We start from the raw sequence: 21,689 nt of genomic DNA, 5'->3' as shown, positions 1-21,689 counted from the left end.
AACACTTAGAGTCATAAATATGTTTTTCACCAAGTAATTTATTTACTGGGGAAATGGTGGATCAGGTAATAGTGCAGAGAAGCTGACCTGAGAAGAAATCTGCAAGTGTAGGAGGTTTTCTACCTAACTTTCTACTATGAGGACATAAAGTCCTTATATTATGAGTGTAAACACTATATTGTACCATCAGTTTACATGGTAAATACTTAATTAATATAGGACAAATATTCACAGAAAATTAATATCACCTGCAGACACTCATTTTTGCAAACTCTGTGAGCAGGAAAAAACAACTACCTTTTAATAAGAGAAAAAAGAATAGATTTCAAAAATTAGCGACTTGAGAACCACATACACCACAGAACATTTATCTGCTTGAGAAATATTTTAACAGGTTGGCTACATGCAATGTTACATGTGGAAGAAATTACTTAACACTTACAGATTTTTCAATGTATTCACAGCAAAGTAAGAACTTGCACCTGCTTGATTGACAAAGCTGAGGTGAAGAATTTTATCTTTGTGAGACAGATAACTATATTACTTGAACAAACCCTTTAACATCCCCCTGAAATTTTCTAACATTCCAACTGGAGAGCTTCTACGACATTCACATATCTAACTGTTCATCCATAAAAGGAGGGAATGCCTACTACTGTCTGTTCTGCGCCAGTATGCAGAGATGACATAGAATTATCAGCTAAGTGTCCTGAAGCAAAGTTCATCATCAGTCAAATCCAAAAAAATATCTACTGAGTGTCAAAGTGTGCTTTATCAATAAAGAAAATTAAAAGAAATTAAACTAAATTGAATTAAACCAAATAAGAAGCAGATCTTTTTCAAAGCTTGAATCTGTTTCTTTCCTCAAAACTACATGAAAACTGTCTGAGTTTCTGCTATTTCATAACCAGCATTACCACAATAATTCTAAAATTTCATAGACAGTAAAAAGACTATCAAAGCCATTTTCAGTGCCAAACACATTACTCATTAAAGTATCTCACTCCCTCATTTTCATATTATTGCCCTCAACTACATGTCAAATTTTAATTACGTGTCAATTTATAATTCTGGAAACTGCATCTTAGAAAATTTTAACTATAAACTTCAAAAATTTTAGCAACTTACTTCAGTGTTTCAAGTGACATTTGCAAGTTATAATTTCTTTCCTGCTCAGGTAATTTGGAGAACTCCACTAGGCATGGGTGTTGTCTTTTGTTGTCATCTCTAATCTGAAAAAAAAAAAGTAAAGAAATAAGCTTAATGTGTCTTCAAAACCAGAAGAAATGTAAAACCAGTCCAATCCACAAAGTACTTAAAGCTGATCCTGTCAGAATTACTCAAACTGAACAACACCTCAAAACAGAAAGTATTCTGTATTCTCAGAGCGCAAGCAAGGCAAAATTTGTTCAAGCAAGGCAAAATTTGCATTTGCAAATAAACTTCACATTTGCAGATCTCAAATAAGTGCTAATTTGTACATGTTATTATATGGATGTTCAGAGTAAATATGCAAAGTTCAAGAACAGTGCAATCTATGCTTTGAACATACAGCCATAAAATAACATCTCATCTTCAGCCTCATATTTGAAAAATTTTACATCCAGTTTATATAAATATGTTGATACAAATAGTACTTACATCCTTAATGAAAATAACGATATAAAAGATAAATATTCCCTATTTCTTAATTCAGAAAATGTTTCTTTCTAAGTCATGTCCAGTATCATACAAGCAGAATGTGACTGTTCAGCAGTCACATGAGTGGAATATGAATTTCCTTTTACTGTAGTGATAGGAGAGCCATACAGACTATAATTTACAAAATCCCACATTTTATAAATTTAAACATTTGATCAAAAACATTTTTAACCTGCACTATTTCTACACAGTTTTAGTCTATTACTGCCCAGAATCAGGAAAGGCAACCTAGGAGGTTGGGATAACTAAACACTATTGCTGTCAACTTAGCATCTTATGCTAGAATTCAGTCCACAAAATCTGCAGGTGCTTGATAAAAAACCATTAGTTTGAAAATATTAGCTAAAAGATCCCAATGAAAGCGTTAACATTTGCTCAGTTGATGTGACTTTTTAAACCACATACTATAACACTTTTGTGTCTATGTTTGATGGACCATAATTTCACCATTTATAATAATCTTTAAAGCTGCAAAGTGGAAGTTATTGAAAAATAGCGTTATTGACTTTGGATCAATCAGATAATTCTGCTGGAAAATTGAATGTTAACAGTTGAGGTAGAAGCCTAACTGTCATACTTTTTCCAAATTGTTCTTAACCCCCTTACTCAATGTGGTTTATTCAATCTCATGAAAAAAAATCACATTTCTCCATAATATTTCTGAGTAACATATTTTTTGCATTTTGATCTAAGCACATAATAATTCTCAAATTGAATAACAGCCATTTGTTTATATTTTAGATTGAAAAATATTTACAATCTCTAGGGGATATTTATATTCATTTGATGGGATTAATGTTCTTTGGACAGACAATACAGACAATTCAACTGTCAAGCTACTTGATAGAAATCATTAGAAGCTAAAATGAGAAACATCTTTTAGTGGACACTGAAAATGTTAATTTCCAGAGTTCTTTCTAAGATCTACAGTACTCTGCATTAATAAAATTTCAGTATAGTCTCTGAGCCATGTACGGCTAATTTAAGCCTTGGATGGCAGGTGTTTTCCTCAGAATTCCAATGTTAATTCATTCCCCTAGTGACACTCCTTTTGCTCTACAGCAACAATGTATAATAATTCTATTATATAGTAAACATAATTTCCAGGTTGCCTTTACATCACTTTTTTTTTTCTGGACAGAACGTAAAAATTTACTGCCTTGCAAATACTTTATATTAGTTGCAGAACTCATCACACCTATCAATTCTTAATTTTTGTCAATGATTTTAAATATACAGAGATGTTTAACAGAAATAAAGATATGCAGATGCATCTGATGATTTCAATAGGTAGCACACATATTCAAACTTATAAAGAAGCCAGTTAATGAAGTCCTAAATTAGCTTGCTATTTTACTTTGTTACACGAGTAGAATGCGGCAGTAACATCATATACAATATGAGGTATCACTTTGGTGATACTACATATAGATCTGATAAAACATATATGTAGAAGGGAATATCAAATGTAAACTATAAAATGTAAAATCTACAGCAGATTTTTTAATAATATGGAGGGCCATTTAAATTTATAGATTGTCTGTCTTTCAGCCTTTAAACTTCTCGACTGGGTGAAAAAACGCCACTAACTGCTATATATAGTGCATCTTGCTCTGAATTAAAAAGACCAAATCTTACTAAGATCAAATGACTTGTGTGCATCTAAACCAGCTAATATCTGTTCCATGCCTCCCCTCAATACTTAGTAACTGCAGTGCATCCATTCAGATAAATAGAATTTACCACAGTGGCTTAAATTGATGAAATCATCTGTGAGAAACCAATATGATTAAGGAGTCAATCTCCAGAAGATGATCAGCATATACTTTGCCACATTCCCAAAGTGAGCACATCCTATCACAGAACACTACCTCTAGAGAGAGAAAGCTAGAAAATTTATAAGATTTAGCACCTATTTTTATTCCAAATATAACTAAATTTATTGCTGCCTAACTTGATACATATTATATATTGTTTAAGTAGTGTTCAACTGTACAATAACATTCTCACTGGTAAGTAATGGTACACTAAGAATTTCTGCAGACTGCTTCACAAAATTAAAATGTTTTGACATGCCAATTTAACTGGGGGGTTGTGTTTGATTTGGTGGGGTATCAACAACAACAACAAAATCTAGAGAAATTCTCTGTTATTTAAATATTTTAGTTGCCACATCAAATATAATAACTATGTCCAGTCACATTAAATCTGTACCTGAACTCCTCTGAAGACCAAAATCTTTTTTGTAATAAAAATGGATTACATATGTTTTTACACTTTTATCTGGTACCTGACATATGTTTCTATATACCCTTCACAGCAATTTCTTCATAAACACCAGCATTTGGGATCCAAATAACAAGCTCAGATACTTTTTTATTGATTAACTTCAAAAAGAATTTTTTTTTCATACTCCATGAAAAGTAGAAAAGAGATAATAGTTATTTGGAGCACCTAATACAGACATGAGACTGAAGAAGTGGAGAGAAGGCAGGAGAAAAGCAGATTTAATGAAATTTCCTATAGGCAATACTTATTTTTCATGAAAAATAAATTTGGGATTTCTGAAAGAGCTATATCATGTGAAGAGAATGAAGAATAACTGCTTTCACTGGCTTACTCCATCAGGCAACTGAATTATTGTTGCAAGAACAAACAGAAGGTGAAAAACCCACCATGTGCTTTCTGTACTGACAGACTGGCTGAAAATTGCAGCACCAAATTGCAGATTTAGCACCAAAATTCTGGTTCAAAAACACACAAGCACTGTTTGTTTCCACCTGCTTCTGGTGTGAAGGTATCTAAAATCTTACTAATTTTGGAAGGATGATAAAAAATGCAGTCCCATTAGCACATTTAAACTAGCATGCTGAATAATACTATGCAATTAACAGAAAATTAATTTTGAAGGTACATACTGGTCCATACTGCCAGCCAAGTTCAATCTTATTCATAACCCAAAGTTCATGAATGTTCTCTGCTAATTTTTCTCTAATCCTTTCCAAGTGGGGAGGCAAAACAATCTAAAGAGAGAAGAGAGAAAGAGGCAATGACAAATAAGTTACTTGATATATCACCCAAACTTTTATAACAGAACAAACTTTGTACAAACCAGATCTCTCAACAAATCCCAATAAAAAACCAAGTTTGAGACAAGCTGCAAGTTCAATCAAATGTGAAGTAATACAGTCCTACAATATGTGTGTTTAAAAAAGGAAAATGAAATCTTTCAGTTTCCATACCTGGCTAGTATCTACAGGAACTGGAGTGAAAGCTGCTTGTGACAGAGAGACAGTGGGACCCAGCAGGTCTCTTGTATAGCTACGATCTTGTTTGTATTCTCGACTATGCTCCACTTTCAGCTTCTCTTTCGGTAGGACAGCTTCAAAGCAAGGGGCATATCCAGGTGGAGGAAGGAACTTGAACTCTCCGTGGCGACCTCCAAGCAAGAAACGTACCCTGTAAACATTAGAGCTACTTTAGATTATTGAGAAACCCCTGGTGTCAAGTCTAATCAGTTTGCAAGCCTAACAACTATTAAATGCCATTAAAAAAAAAAAAAAAAAAAGAAAAAATTTCAATGTTGCAGCTTCTTTGCATTATTTACAGTTCCACTTTCTCTAACTGGTGCTGGTGTTTATGATGCAGGAGGTTATAAAAACACAGGGAAAGTAAACAATTGCTCCTTCTTGTTAATTTTACTTCCATAAAAGTATTCTAAATTGTGAGACCAAAACAAGGTACTGAAAGAGAGAATAATCTGTTTACTTAGCACACCTATGAGGTAAGCAGCAGTCTTTTGAGTCTCAGAAGGCAGGGATTATAAACCAGAGTAATCAACCAAGCGCCTCTGAACTTCCTCCATTAGCAACTCTCCATTTTCTCTCATTTGAGAAATGAGCCTAAAAACCCCATTGTTCTTACTTTTCTCTCACAAAATCCTAAATCCTTAGGACACAGTACAAAAACTCCTGTATTTCCTTCCCTAAAACTTATATTTGTCATACTCATAGGGGAAAGTACTCTTTTATTCATTGCAAAATGGTGAATTTTTTTTATGGCCTTTTGTTACTGAAAAATTCATTCAGTGAGGTAATAATGGTGCAGCAATTACATAATACCAAAATGACATAGCAATGACATAATACTGAAAAATCGTCCTAGAACATTGCCATCCAGAAGGAACCAAAAAAAACCCAAAAACCTAGCTTTAACACAGAATAATTTTGCCTTTTTTCTGTTTACTATCTTACAAGATCTTTGTTAATGCTATACCAAAACACACTCAAAAACTGTATGCAGCACACAAATAATATCTGTCAAATATTTATCTCATGACAGAAATAAAGCATGCAGGTTTATAGCTTTGCATTTTGCAGCATGCACATCTATAGTTTCACCACATTCTACCTCCTGTACTATCCAAGGCAAAGTCTAAATAAGTGTATTTTCCATCTGGAACAAAAGGCAGGTTGTGCCCACTATGTGATAGCTCTTAGCTTCTGAGGGATTCTTTGAATGAACCCTCTCAGAGCATTGTTCTGCCTCCAGCTTTCAGCTTTCACCTTTGCCAGTCCTGCTAAAGTTGTTCCCCCCCGCTGGAACACCACACAATCCTTTTTAATATCGTAGTCTCAAAGTGTTCAATACATGGAAGCAGAATTCTGGCATCTCAAGTGTGACTTGAAATTTTATAGAAAACCAGTACATATTGACTGAATCTATATTAACTTATCTTGCTGAAAAGGAAGTGTATGACCACCATTTCTTAAGGTAAGTGCAGATAGTGCCTCTTTAAAATAATAGTTACTACCTCATAAGAAGTGAGTTAGAAAAAATATATTCTTAATATCAAAGGCTGATGAAGGATGCTGTCCTGGAGTGAACGTGTAGCAATGTGTCAGCAAAGAAATTATTAAGAAGCTTAATACACTGGTGTACTGAAAAACAACAGATGCATTATCTCTTCAGGACTCACTCTCACTACCCCAAGAAGTGAAACTTCGCCAGAAAAGCAGATGTCAGAAAGGGAAATCAGAGCAGGCAGCCAGGGAAATATTCAGCATATTCTCATATATAGAAAAAATAATAAGCAAACTGGGGGGGAAAAAAATACAAAAAACAACTACACAGGATGCTAACTTTATTCCTGCAGAGAAGCTGACAACTGGGAAGAAGAGGCCATCTATGTTGAAGTTTTCAAACATTCCTTGAACTGGCTGACCATTTATTCGGAAAGAAATGCTGGGGGCACTTAGATCCAAACAGCAGCTAATAACATCATCAGTTCTTAACAGATGTTGGTTGGGAGAATTTACTGTTCGTGCCACACAACCTATGGAAATAAAGGAGACACATTTTGTGAAACTTATGAAAATTGCACAGATTTTCACAGCAGCCTAATAAAAGAGAAAGAAAACACAGCTATAGAGCACAAACACATTCATACACAAATATCTAACCTATGACATCCAAGACCTGATTTTAAGCTTGCAATATAGTGAATAGAAGCCTACAATCATAACAACACAGCTATTTTAATCATAAATAATTAAATTACATTATATTTAATGTAAGTGAAAATAATTACTGATACCCATATAAACGGTCAAAAAACCCCAAAAAACTATATTCTATTCCTTACAATATAGAAAAGCAAACTAAAAACAACCATTAATATTTAATATGAAACCTAGTATACTTTACTAAAGAATGCTCCATTATTCATGGTAAAGACAACTACCTTACTTTGAATTATTTAGGAAAAGTTAGGTTCTCCCAGTTATTAACAACCACGTCATGGTACTCCTGCTAACTTTTGTAAGATACTACTCAGTTTCATAATCAAACCACAAACCAATATTTTTATGCCATATGCAAAGAGGTATATATATTCAGTAATATATGTATTTTTAATAATTGTTATATGAATTCTAAAGGATTATTCTACCTTGCATCAAACTACATTTACACAAGCACACCTGCTTTCCAAGAGAAATAAGTTATAGCATTCATAAATAGAATGATAGTTACTGAAATTTACTGCCATATACAATAAAAGAATTTATGGAAAAGCCCATTAAGTTGTATGAAAACATCTCTACACGTATTTCCAAAAATAACTTATGCACTGTTTGCAAGAGATAAAACCATGATGCGTACTAAGAACAGAGCAGTAACTCCTTACCTATGGCGACCAGCTTTTGTAAACATGCAGTACTTAACTTGTACTACATTTCCAAGATGAAGATGGCATATGTTTTTAACAGAAGCAAAAATAATAAAAATCCCAATAATTCTACAAATTAATTTTCATACACATACCACTACCACCACCCCTGAGGAAATATAAGTTCCAATACTCTACATATGGAAAATGACTTCACAATACTGTTAGAGGAAAACATCATAGCTGAGGGTTAGTTTGCAATAAATCACATAAAGGGACAATTATTTAATGGCAGGGATAACTAAACTCTAAAGACTTATCAATGAAGAGTAGATATTTCATCTCTTAAGGTGTTCTACTTGAGACTAGATGCCTTTTTAGGCACTAAAATTTAGGCAAATATAGGTTATGGAGATCAATGCAAGGGTGACTGCTAACAGCAATATATACTGGTCACTGAGGAACACACAGCAGACCAAATGACCTAAGTGTCTTTTAAGGCCTTAGGCTTTAAAACTCTATGAGTTCCACTTCTCCATAATAGATAAGTAATTGAAGGGTTGAAGAAACAATTTTAAATTAAATGTGATTCTCATACACGCTTGGTCCAGAAAAGAAACTTGGGGGTAGAAATTATTGCTTCTATTCATCAACACAGTAAGTGCTTCATGCTAAGGTTATTCTTAAAATGCCATTGCAGAGAGTTATCAAGATGCAGCCTGGGATCTTGGAAGCAAAAGGTCATGATTTTCAAAATTCAACCACTTAAAGTCCTTCCAAATTTGAGACATATGTGTTACATAATAGTGCCAATGAAGAATGAAGACAGAAATATTTTCAAATCTACCAGCCACATCCACATTCACAACAGATACAAAAATTGCATATAAAAAGGTTGTCTGGCTTCTTTGTCTAGGCTGGATTATTGACTTGAGAACCACAAACAATTGTTCATTTATTGTTTTGTACCATTTCTGAATAAAAAGTTTGATGTAGGTTGAAAAATAGTTTTGATTTTCAGTAATCTTTTGTTTCCTACCTAAAAGTGACCTTATCTACAAGATCTAGTTTGGTTAGCTCATTATTTTCTGGTTCTTCTGTAATAATACTTTATCTGTCAAACTCAGTTATGACATAGTTTTAATGATACCATTAATTATACATCATTGTTCCAAAGTAATTCTCACTATACATGAGAGGCAAAGTGGCAGCTACTTTCCTAAGATGCCACTCCAGCCAAAATGCTATTATTTATTAATACAATCCATTGCTATTTTGATTGGAAAGTTCTTTTGAAATGTAAGACGGTATTCTTTTCCAAGTATCAAGCCACAATGCCTCAAAACTTCAAAGATCTTGGATGATACAGCTGACTTACTAACTTTTCTCTCTTGTCTGCTAAGGCACTTTAGAAAACCTGTTCATACCTTCATAGTGGCAAGAATTGCCAATCCTATGAGCCTTACTCAGTTTCCAGTCAGTTTTACAGGTCACTACTGCCCAATAATCTCCCAAAGTCAAATGAAAATTTTTTTCCCAGCAAGGTGAAACCACAGTAAAATCTCCTTCCAAGAGGTTCAGGACTGTCCAACTCTAGAACTATCCATTCTAAATGACATCTGGGAATATTTTCACAAACTCAGATACTCAGTTCCGCTTTCTCTAACACTAGAATTTGTGTGAAGAAATTACTTTTAACAAACAGATCCAAATTAAGCCAAGAACATTTTAAAGATGAATACTTGTCCAAACACATCGTATGCAAACTAGGAATATGATTCTGCAAGTCTGGAAATAATCAGTCAGTCTTTATGTACGTAAATAAAACATTACTATAGAAAAAAACTTGTTTCAAAATGTATGGCAAATAACATACTTAAAAATCTTCACACCTAAAGTATCTGAACTCCTAAAGACTCACATTAAAAATCTGGTTTGAAAAAAAAAAAAAAGGAGAGTCCTGTGAATTAAATTTCTCACAATGTTCTTAAACTACTACATAGGAACTAAAAATCCAGATAACTGTCAGACTTCATTTTTTGCAGCTTGGAAGTTTTAAATAAAATATTTATAGTTGGTATGAAAAAACAAACAAACAAGTCCCAGGCTGAAACATAAATTATTAGTCTATTTGCATTACTTTGTATAAAACAAGTTTTTTCAATACACAATGTCAATTTAAATAATATTTTGATATAGGGTACTGTTTCTGTATGTTTCTAGTACCAGTTGAAACAGCTGATTCACTTTGCTGCTGTTGAAAACAAATTCACTGGGATTGCAAACAAGACTATAGTCTTTAAACAAGAATAAACAACAACAAAATACCTGACCACAGATGGAGACCATCAAAGCCATAGGAATATAAATCATCACCAACACCATTTCCTCCCCATTCTGCTCCTCCCCCTGGATAGGGTGAGTAGCCTTCTGTTGAAGCCCAGCCCACTCGTAGATGAGTTGATTCTGCAGTCACAAAGGGCTCTAGATGGTCCACCATAAGTTCATAGTACCATTTTCTGTATTGGGCAGAGCCTTCACTAATCCCCAAGAAGATGTTGGGTCGCATGCTTAAACAGAAAGAATAAAAATGGTTATTAAAAACTTATCCCAAGGACATGATGAACTGCTGCATACTTTTTATTAAACTCAAATTTCAAGCTTGTCTTGTGTGATTAAACAACAGAAGTAATTTTATTTCATAGAATCACATAGATTACCGTTTGTAAAAGACCTCAAGCATCACCTGGTCCAACCTTTCTTGGTAAAAGCATGGTCAAGACAAGATGGCCCAGCACCCTGTCTAACTGAATCTTATAAGTGTCCAATGTTGAGGAATCCACCACTTCCCCAGAGACATTATTCCAGTGGGTGATTGTTCTCATTGAGAAAAATTTTACTCTTGTGTCCAATCAGAATCTCCCCAGGAGATACTTGTACCCATTACACTTTCCAAATGACTCCTTGCAAAAAGGGAGTTTCCATCTTCTTTGTAGCCACCCTTTAAGTACTGGAACGCAGTGATAAGGTTTCCCCTAAACCTTCATTTCTCAAGGCTGAACCTCTCATGGCAAGCTTCCCAGTCCTTTGGTCACCTCCGTGGACCTTCTCTGGACCCTCTCCAGCCTGTCCAGATTTTTCTTGCATAGCAGGGACCAAAACTGAAAACAGGATTTCAGGTATGGCCTGACAAGCACTGAATAGAGTGGGACAAAAATTTGTTTCTCTCTGCTAGTGATGCACTTGAGGATGCAGCCCAGCACCCTCTTGGCTTTCTCTACCACAGCAGCACTGCTGTTCACTTGTTCTGAGCTTGCTGTCCACTGAAACGCTCTTTCCACAGAGCTGCTTCTTAGCCAGGCAGATACCAGCCTGTGCTGCACTTAGATTATGTTTTCCCAGCTGCAAGACATTACTACTTGTCCTGATCTTCATAAGGCTCTTGTCAGCCCATTCTTCTAATCTATCCAGGTCCTCCTGCACGGTGGCTCTCCCTTTCCAAGTGTCCACTTCCCCATTCAGTCTGGTATCACTGGCCAGCTTCATCAGGGTACACTTGATCCTTTCATCCAGATCACTTATGAAGCTATTAAACAGCATTGGGCCAAATATCAGTTCCTGGAGAACCTCCCTTGTGACAGCTGCCAGTTTGAAAAAGGGGTCATTTACCACCACCCTCTGGGTGCAGCCGGGCCATCAATGCCCACACACTGCACACACCCCTTGTCTCGAGCCTGACATACCAGTTGCTCTAAGAGAAGACTGTGGGAAACTGTATTGAAAGCCTTAGAGAAATCCAGGTAGACAGTGTCCACTGTTCATTCCACATTAACCAAGCAGGTTACTTTATTGTAAAGGTGATTAGGTTTGCCAAGCACAAATAGGCTACAGTCATCAAAGAATGTCCCATTGCCAAAAAAGTCAAAATCCGCACAACAGCACTAACCATGAAGCCAAAAGCTGATCTGCATTATATGTCTATATCTGCACCCTTTCCTCTAACTGGTAAAATGGAAGAAGGGGTAGATTGAGCACCAAGACTTTGCACTGGCACCCTCAGGGCTTTGCAGTCTTCCTGACTCTACCCAAGTTCTGGCTCTCACTGCCATTTGTGCCCACATGAAGAAAGTAACAATTGACAGTAATTCTGTGCTCTTGACAAGTGGTGGCACCCTTTTGGCAAAATCTCAGACCTCAGCTCCCAGAAGGCAGAAGGTAGTATTTATTTATTCATTCATTTATTCTGGTGAAAAATACATTTAAAGTAAAAAAATATTTGCTTCAGTAACTGAAACAGTAACCTCACTCAGAGACCAATCACAATGGTTTATGTGTTTGAATATTTAATAGATGTTAAATCCTGCAAACAAAAATGCCACCTATTAACCAGTTACCAATATAAATGTAGTAAGTACACACTGCAGGCTTAATTTGACATAGCAAACTGCAATGTGTGACACGGATTATCCATTCAAGAAAATAACATTTAAAAAGATACAAAAGTAAAGTATTTCAAAATTCTCTTGTATCTCCCCCTTCTTTATTCCAAATCCTGTATAACTCAGTAAATTTTAGTGATTGTAGAAATACTTAATGTCAATGTGATGCTTCTACTGCTACTGATTTTACAGTACTTCCCAAGAATACTTAAAAGGTAAAACTATTACTGTGCCTTCTCAATATCTAGTTAAACAGCAATATGCAGTCATATACCTAAAGGTCATGGTGGGAAAAAAAAAAAGAAAAGGAAAAAAACCCTGTGCTTTTTAAATCTGATTTTGGGGATAATATTGAATCTAGACTCTGAACCAAAAAAAAAAAATCTCTCCAGACAATCATTTCTGTGTCAGCTTTGTACTAAGAAAGCCATTCAATCTTGAATTAAAGCTGTAGAGTACATGAGTATCCAAAACCAATGCTAGGTATATTTCCTCAATGGTTGCTTACTCATAATACAAAAAATCTTTTAGACATCTAGTCTGAGTTATCTAGTCTTCACATCCCTCCATTAGATTGGGTTATTACTTCTATAAATATTATCTTTCTACATACAAGCTGACTAATCAACAAAAATGAAGCTCCAAGCTAGCCCAAACACACAGTATGTCTTCTGGTGTAGGGAATGCAGGGGTAGGAAGAAGGGCTGATACAGGTGGCTCAATATAAGTCAGTGTAAAAGCAAAGTTTACTGATCTGGTGGCTTATAAAGTAACTTGTTTTATCAGATAAGACTAATAAGCTTTCCTTCTAGAAGCATATGGGGTGTCTTTTGCTGAATGTTTAAATATAGATACTCTTCACTTTGTTCCAAGTGAAAATTTTAATTTCCTTAATATTATAAACAAAACATGTTTGACAAAAGCTATCTTTCAGAAAATTCATATCATCTGTAAATTATTGGCCAGATCTCCACTTGAATCTTTTCTGCTTGGACACAGTATCAGCCTTTGTCCAGACCTCAAAATTTAATCAATCTAATCATCCAACTTAATCTTGTTAAATGGAGGTTTTTGAATAGAATTTTCCAGTGCCCTAGAAAAGTACTTTAAACAGAAATATCTTAGAAAGTTTCTTTGCCAAATATTTTTGAGGCAAGGTATGCATGTCTTAGTCTAAATGTCTTAGACTAAATGTCATCAATGTTTCATTGATCTTACTGCCTTTTGAAAAAAATTTTTTCCTTGTAACTGCAAGAATAAGAATCTTCTCATTCACAACTTTCTAATGTAAAGCAAAAACATGTCGTAACAAATCTGCTTTTTCTACAGCCATATTTTGGAAAGACAGCCCTACCTTCCATGTATGAAATCCAAAGTCAGCTCAGATGCTCAATCACAGAATCACACAATCATTGAGGCTGGAAATAATCTCCAAGATCATTAAGTCCAACCTTTGGCTGAATACCACCAGGACAATGAAACCATAGCACAAGCACCACATCCAAGTGGCAAGTGTTTCTTGAACACTTCCAGGGATGCTGACTCCACTACTGCCCTGGCCAGTCCGCTCCAATGTTTAACCACCATTTCCACAAAAAAAATTCTTCCTGATGTCCAAGCTGAACCACCCCTGGCACAGCTTGAAACTATGTTCTCTTGCCCTGTCACTAGTTGCCTGGGAGAAGAGACTGACCCTTATCTGGCTACAACCTCCTTTCAGGTAGTTGCAGAGCGCATTAAGGTCTCCACAAGCCTCCTTTTCTCCAGAATAAACAACCCCACTTCACTCAGACACTCCTCATTAGACTTGTGCTCCAGACCCTTCAGCAGCTCCGTTGCCCTTCTCTGGATATGCTCCAGCACCTCCATGTCCTTCTTGTAGTGAGGGGCCCAAAACTGGACACAGTACTCCAGGCGTGGCCTCACCAGTGCCAAGTAAAGAGGGATAATCAGTTCCCTAGATACAATGTGGACTTTTTACATTTTTTGGCACCTAATAAATCCTGTGAACTCTGAATTATAAGTATCATTTCTATGTTTCAATTTTCATTCTCACTTAATCAGTGATTGAAACTTTTAAAAATAAACATAAGTTTGAGACAGAGGAAGATCCCACAAATCTTGACACAAAGCCATATTCTTTTGCCTCAGCATAAATTCAAACTCTGAATAAACATTACTTGGTAATATTTGTAAAAAAATATTTTACTAATTTCAGATGCTCCTAGCTTCATCTTGAAATTAATGTCTGCTGCAAGGTAGCTTCTAAAACTCTGTCAGTGAAAGGAAGGATGAGAGCGCTGTCTAAATATCCCAGGCACTGGTGAAGGTGTTTGGCACTAAGTTCTTAATTTTGACCAAAGGTGATTAGGAAATTCTCTCAAGATCACAAACAGAAAGGCAATCACAGGACATTGGCTGACAATACGTTGAATACACAGCTAGATCTAGACAACAATCTATAGAAAAGACTACTGCTTCGCAGACTTAATGCAGTTTAGGGCAGCTTTAGCTTGCAACAGCTCTCTCTGCCCTCTGTTTCTAAATTAATCACTATTGCAAAGAGGATTTAAAATCCTGATAATAAAATATCTTAACAACATTTTTGGAAGTAAAACAGATTTTCTGTAGTGACTATTTCTTTTAAGCACAATTTTTTTCTGCTTTGTTCATAGGTATAGATTTTTTTCCCTTTTTTTTTTTTGTACCTGCTCACGTGGTTGACGAGGCGTGTCTGTAAGAGCAGATCTCTTCCTGGCAGGAGATTATCACAGATTAGATGTTGATTAGATCGCACAGCTACTCCATGACAAACACAGAGAGAACACAAAACATCCAAAACCTGAAAAAAATCAGATTCTTTTAATCTTAAATATTTTTTCATTATTATTGTTAATTCCTTCAGGCAATATAATGCTATATACCACATTACTGGACGACGTGATGGTACCTAGTTCATCCAACACAGTGGTTTCATTTTAGAACAGTTCTGAAACTTTCATAACAACATTAAAACATTCTTCCAGCATCCCTTAATGTGTATTAACATTAATGTGTATCAATGTTTTTGTCAAAAAAAACATAACATTCCACTTTGCTTTTTCAAACTGCTCATATGCATTTTAGGAAAAGATTCATTCCTAATTATGAAAACAGCATTAAAGTATTGGAATTCTAACTTTCACATAGAAGAATGTGCTCGCTTTGTTCACAAATGTTCACCTAAATATGCCTGTCTATTCTTTGCCTACCTTATGGTTTCTTCCGTGTTTGTCTAAAAGACAGATGATTGATTTAATATGCCCTTCCTTAATAATGTTTAGAGCTTCTGGGCTTTCTACCAACACACAGTGTAAAACCTCCAAAATTCCTGGGGAAAAAAAAAAAAGAAAAATCATTTTTCCAAAGTGCATATAAAAACACAACTGTGTATAATATTTTTGAATATGTTGCTCAGTAACATGGAATAGTTTCAAAAAATCGTTGTATATGATAAACCAACCAAAAAAAGCAGCAGTCATTGCCATCAAGAATCATTAGCCTTAAAATGTTTCTCTGCAATGGGGAGGTAAAACTCCTGTGTGCAGTGGATCAAGTCAACACCTGCTTTGGGATCTTCCACATCTGGTAAAGATAAATATTGTACATGTAGTTTATCATTATTCATCACTACAGTTGTTGACACAATAAAAAAAAATCAAAGGGATTGAAGGAAAGCTGAGAAGCAGGCTTAAACCTAGAGATATGCAATTCGTATTTACACTGAACAGCTCATCATTCTGCCTTCAGCTCTGTATTCAAGCCATGGCTCCAAACACTCAGCTTAACCTTTGTAAAGCAAAATCCATAGCAAGAGTCTTCTGCTCTTTGCATGTTTTTTCCTTTAATTCAAGAAAAATTCATTTTTTTCTTTAATTAATCTTTAATTAAAGAAGGTAATTAAAGTTACCTTCTTTAATTCCTGGAGCAGCCGATTGCTAATTATCAAACATGTTTTGTTCTAAGGGCAAATTCCATCTGTTTTAGAAAAAAATTGCATATGAATGTACTGTGTCTGTTTGGATTGATTCACTTTTAGATTGTCTACATTAAAGACAACTGGACTTGTTCTGATTTCATTGGAGTTGCTCAAGGCAGTAAAGGAAGAAGCATTTCAATTTAATACAAATATCACAAACAGTATGATATGCAGAATTTATGGTAAGGAGAGTGAAAATTCTTTCTTAATGACTAAAAGATGAAGCATATATTTTCAGGACAACATGTTGACTCCTCTGATGTCATACTGTAGAATACTAGAACAAAATGCATGTGCTTTAAGAAAATACTCAAAAACTGATATTATTTGGTTCCAAAAAACCTTTACTTGGAGGATATCAGCGTTAAGGAATCTTCCCTGTCCAACCATCCAGGAGCCACTCTGGCAGTAACACTTGCACTACCTGAGCTGGGACCTTAGCAGCTACACACCCCAGACTTACACAGTCAGACCAGGTTTCCTTACCAGCTTGACCCCAGGTTTCCCATAGCAGAGTCTCAGACATCCCGATCCTTGAAATAATTTTATCTTAGTGCAATAACTAAATAACGAAATAACAGTTCAAGCTGGAGGGAATCCAAACAAAGGAACCCCTGAGCTTTTATACCCTCACAGTCTGAGCACACAAAAGTCTGGGGGTCTCTCCTCCTGCTGTGTCTCTGAGGGTCCAGTCCCCTGCGCGGGTCACAGATTCCCATGCCCTTTGTTTGGCAAAGGGTTGGCAGTTCACAGCCTCTTGTCTGGGGTTCGGGTTCCTGTCCCCCTAGAGATCAACCTGCAGCTCACACTGCAGCTTACAAATCAAGCTACCTGCACTGAATGTATTCCTCAGCATTAGATTACAAACTTGCCATATTCTATTGGGTTTTTTACCTAAGTTTTAATGCCTTTAAAACTTTAGTAGGGCTAGTTAATACCATCTGGAATATATTTCAGAGTGAAAGACTAATCTAATCCTAATTTATGCATTGAAGAGACAGTTGAAGCATTTGCATTGCATTATTCACCCACGTCTAACATGGTTTACTCTTGGACACATTTATACTTGGACAGAACATAATTTTCTTTCTTTTGCTTCAGTGAAACTCAAGTGAATCAATTTCTGATCTAACCTGTACAATCAACTCACAGTTGCTATTTATATATTTAAAGCCTTTGTTCTGTTTTCATAACAATTTTAGCTCAAGGACAAGAAAAAGTGAAAACAGGAATTTTATTGATATTAGTTTATAGCACCAAATCTTTGTCACAACACATTCAAGAAAACACCTGCAGGAAATGTAGCTGACTATTTCCACGTTGAAGGTGAGCTTAATTTTGGTGTGATTAACAGAATGTGGTATTTCTTCCTCATAAACACACTACCTTAGAAAAATATTAATTATTTTAAGTTAATATACACATCTAAGTATTCTTATTTTAGAAGTGTAATATAAGCCAGTATTTCTCCCTATTGTAGACCTACCACTGTAAATTAAAACAGTGAATATCTTCATCCTGGTCAAGCGAACTAAAGCTTAAAATCTGTCAAGCAAACATCCCACATAAAATCACAAAATTACATGTATATGCTAAAATCTAAATCTACTGTGCCTCTTGAGATAACTAAAGTACAACCTAGTTAGTACCTTTTATAACTGACTCCATCAAAACCAGAAAAATCTTTATTATAAAGCCAGTTCTGGAGGCAACATGGAGTTACGTTACCAGAATATATGGGAAAAGAGCTCAAGTGGCCTAGTTCCTAGAAGAAAACTCAGAATAAAGGAGCATTGCAAATATTAGTACCTTCAGGGTTTTTGCAGCATGCCAGGAGGTTCATTACACAGTGAGACTACAGCGTCAGATTACTCTGCAGTTTACAGAATGCATCTCATACCTCACTACAGCATCATAAACAATTGTTTAAATTTTTACAATTTTTTTTTACTTTGAGATCAATATTTAAAAATACATACATACACACAGAAACCATGTACCACAGCAGTTTGCCTGCATTAAAAGGTAGCACTACAATCAATTGGTCAAGGAAAAGGCAAGACAGCCAGAACTTTAAGTAAAACTACAACTGAAATCAATACATAAAAAATATTACAAATATAAATCTCCCTTTATTAATATAATTTATTCTCTCATAAGAAGAATTTCATTATAATTAGGCTGCAAAAGTATATCACCAATTTTAAAGAATTTAGAACTGGTCAAATACGGAAGTTAAAATACTAAAAAACATACCAGAAGAAGCTTCAAGTCTTTCTAATCTGCTGATCAACCAATCAAGAGATCCAGAAAATTGAGCACAATTTTTACGATTTCCTCGAATTAGAGCCGCTATTGGAAAAAGAGAGAGAGAAAAAAAAAAAATCACAGTTATGAATCCATTTAAATTTAAGTAATCCCTGTCTTGTCTTGCCAGGAAGAACCCAGCAATCTGATTATAGATTCATAATCTTTAATTATTGATGTTCTTGATTTAAATTTAAATAATGTAAGTGATAGTTAGACTTAAGCATAAGAAATACCTCTGACATCAAATTGACCTTTAAGGAATTTGAATTATTTTGGCTTTACAATCATCTCAATAATCCCTGCAAAATGCTCTAACATGAAGTAGCCAGTACCGACACCACAGAAGTCAGCTGCTACTGTAGAAGCAAGTTTCTGTAAAACAGTATTCTTGTAATGACAGAAAACATTGGAAAAGCAAAGTGTAGAGCCAACAATACAGGTGATGAATGTAAATTATTTTCCGTTGATACTTTAGTACAAGAATAATAGGAATTAACACAAGATAGATGTCCAGGAGCTTTGCCATACTTTTGACAGGGTTGTAGGGAGGAAGTAACTGTTTTGAATCTGCTTCACCCTCATGCTTTAAGCTGAAGATAGACGGAGACTTAATGCATGCACTGATTTGGTGGGTATAACTGAACTGAAATCTCACTGACCACTGCAGGCACCCACAAGCCAGCCCTGTCCTGGATTATATGCATTTGCAGGTATGTGCGTACACACAAGCTCTCAGAGAAGCATTTGTTCTATTCCAAAAAGGTCTGAGGCACTAACATTTCTGTCTGGTGTGTGGAAGAGTGCATATTGCTTTTCTTAAGATTTTTTTTCCAATTCTGACAACAAATTATTTCAAACTCAAATTTCCATGTTTATTTCAGCAGCAGAGACTGTTGCTAAGAGGCAATGGCCTCTTAAAATCTGTTTTGTTGCTGCACAAATTCACTATATTATATTGCAACAGTGTTTTTATTCTGCTTTATTTATAAAAGGTTAAACTTAGAGACTTAGGACATAACAAAATATGAAACTATCTGCAAAGAGGAATTGCAAACAAGTCACTGCACTGACAGTTCTATATCATGAGAAAAGAGATCACAATCCAATTGCTTCATAGCAAAAAAAAAAAAAACAACAAAAAACCAACCACTCGGGAAAAAAACCTTAACAGCAAAACAAACAAAAACCTTTCTCTTTCTGCATTATATAACAAAAAAAAAATCTGTACCCTGAAATCTTACACTGTTAATTACCATGACCACAGTTATTGGAAAGGGGGAGCATCTTGTTAAAACACACAGATTAGAACGAAGGAAAACCTGTTTCTATAAGTTTTTTTTATTGGTTATAGGCAAGCCACACAATTTCACTGTCCCTCAGGTATGAACATAAAATGAAGGCAGTAATAGTTCAGTGCTTAACACAACATCACTAAATTTAACTTCATTAGCAGTAATAAGACACAAGTGGCTCCATAAATGCAGCTCAGCAGAAGTTTGTGAAAGGTTAGTATTCACTGGTTGAAGCTGTGCATTAAGTGAGGCGCACAGACTCTTAAAATTGAAAACAAAAAATAACATCCGAGAGTTGCTTTTCTTATTGTTTTCTTTTCTTATTTCTTATTTCTACTACTCTGAACAGGACTAGCATTCAGTTTTAAAGAAATAAAAACCAGTCAGACATTAAAGTCACATTGTTGCATATACTCCTGCACTCTGTGACACAAAAGGATTAAGTACAAGTTCATAATGAATGCGTGTATTAGTGATAGAGAAGGGACAGATGCCCTAGTGGATACATGTCAATCATTTCAAATTAAAAGATGGTAGATTTATATTGAATATAAGGAAGGAACTTTTTGCAATGAGGATGGCTGGACTAGATGATCTTTAAAGGTCCCTTGTGACCCAAACCATTCTAAGATTATACGATTTTTCCATGTCATAGTTTCCAGTCAACTCAAAGTCAGTAAATGCCTCCATTCTCATCACAGTGAAATATATCACAAAGTCAATGACATGACAAAAGCCATGAATTCTGGCATCACAGTTTACTTTTATTTATGTGCAGACTCAGAAAACAAAGTACTGTTTGCTGAAGTAAGGCTGAGAAAGCAATATCCATTTGTCATCCATGTAATTACTGTACAGCTTCAGCATTATTCAGAACAGAGCAACGTACAAATTCATTATAGCCAGATCAAAACCAGGCTTCCCCAGCATTAGCTGCCAGAAGATAATGCAGTTGGTGAAGTAACATCAGAGGACAGGAGGGACATGGAGAACAAAGCTTGTGCAATGTTCTCACTACAAGTCCATGGAAACAACACTAGGTACAAGACATGCAGATTCTTTCAGTAGGAGTTTTCTAGCCTTGCCAACTGGAAATTTCAGACTTCAAGAAATGATTCAGACATCAAGCCATTACTTCCTCCAGTCTGCTCTGTGCTTAAATGCAATAAGAGATAAATAAACTGTAAAAAAAAATTCAACTAACTCCTACATCCATGAATAACCCAACCACAGAATTTTATATTCTATAACCTACACTCTAAAAGGTCATCAGTTGATGAGACATTAACTCTCTAGCCCTAGTCTGGATAATTTAAAATGTTTATAATTCCTGCCATAACTTCTCTGACTGATTCTTAATAAAGCATATAACTGCCATTAGTATAGACAAAATAATCACCCTTAAAAAAAATAAAAAAAAGGAAAAAAGCCTAAAGCAGGTTCACATTACTTAATGGGCATATGAGTTGAAAGATAGATTGACATAAAACTTTTACCGATGTTCCTTCTAAATGATCTTTTTATCTCAGGGTTGTACAAGTTAGAGACATAAATGTTGGGACAGGTTTGGCTACAGTGACCATGAGATCATGGAAGAAACTGATGCACAGGAAGTTCCACCTGAACACGAGGAAGAACTTTACTGTTTTGGTGACTGTGCACTGGAACAACAGATTGTCCAGGGAGGTTGTGATGTCTCCCTCCCTGGAGATATTCAAAATCTGTCTGTACTCAATCCTGTGCAATATGTTATAGGAAGA

General features: G+C 35.3%; 1 protein-coding gene across 2 annotated transcripts in view; it reads right to left on the bottom strand.

Annotated features, from left to right (window-relative positions):
• RYR2 (ryanodine receptor 2) overlaps positions 1-21,689 on the bottom strand; it is a 389,904-nt gene that overhangs the window by 160,257 nt on the left and 207,958 nt on the right. For both annotated transcript variants that reach the window (XM_051783768.1, XM_051783769.1), the window contains 8 exons: positions 18,584-18,679; positions 15,561-15,679; positions 15,018-15,151; positions 10,199-10,440; positions 6,844-7,036; positions 4,944-5,160; positions 4,620-4,724; positions 1,129-1,232 (listed from right to left, as the gene is read on the bottom strand). In XM_051783768.1, the coding sequence (XP_051639728.1) occupies positions 1,129-1,232; positions 4,620-4,724; positions 4,944-5,160; positions 6,844-7,036; positions 10,199-10,440; positions 15,018-15,151; positions 15,561-15,679; positions 18,584-18,679 (1,210 nt within the window). The remainder of the gene's footprint in view (positions 1-1,128; positions 1,233-4,619; positions 4,725-4,943; positions 5,161-6,843; positions 7,037-10,198; positions 10,441-15,017; positions 15,152-15,560; positions 15,680-18,583; positions 18,680-21,689) is intronic.

The sequence above is a fragment of the Manacus candei genome, unplaced genomic scaffold (genome assembly GCF_025592945.1).
Source record: "Manacus candei isolate 608988 ecotype Guabito, Panama unplaced genomic scaffold, ASM2559294v1 h1tg000017l, whole genome shotgun sequence".
NCBI classification, from domain to species: domain Eukaryota; kingdom Metazoa; phylum Chordata; class Aves; order Passeriformes; family Pipridae; genus Manacus; species Manacus candei.
The sequence above is the reverse complement of the archived record's forward strand: the minus strand, read 5'-3'. Positions and strand labels throughout refer to the sequence as shown.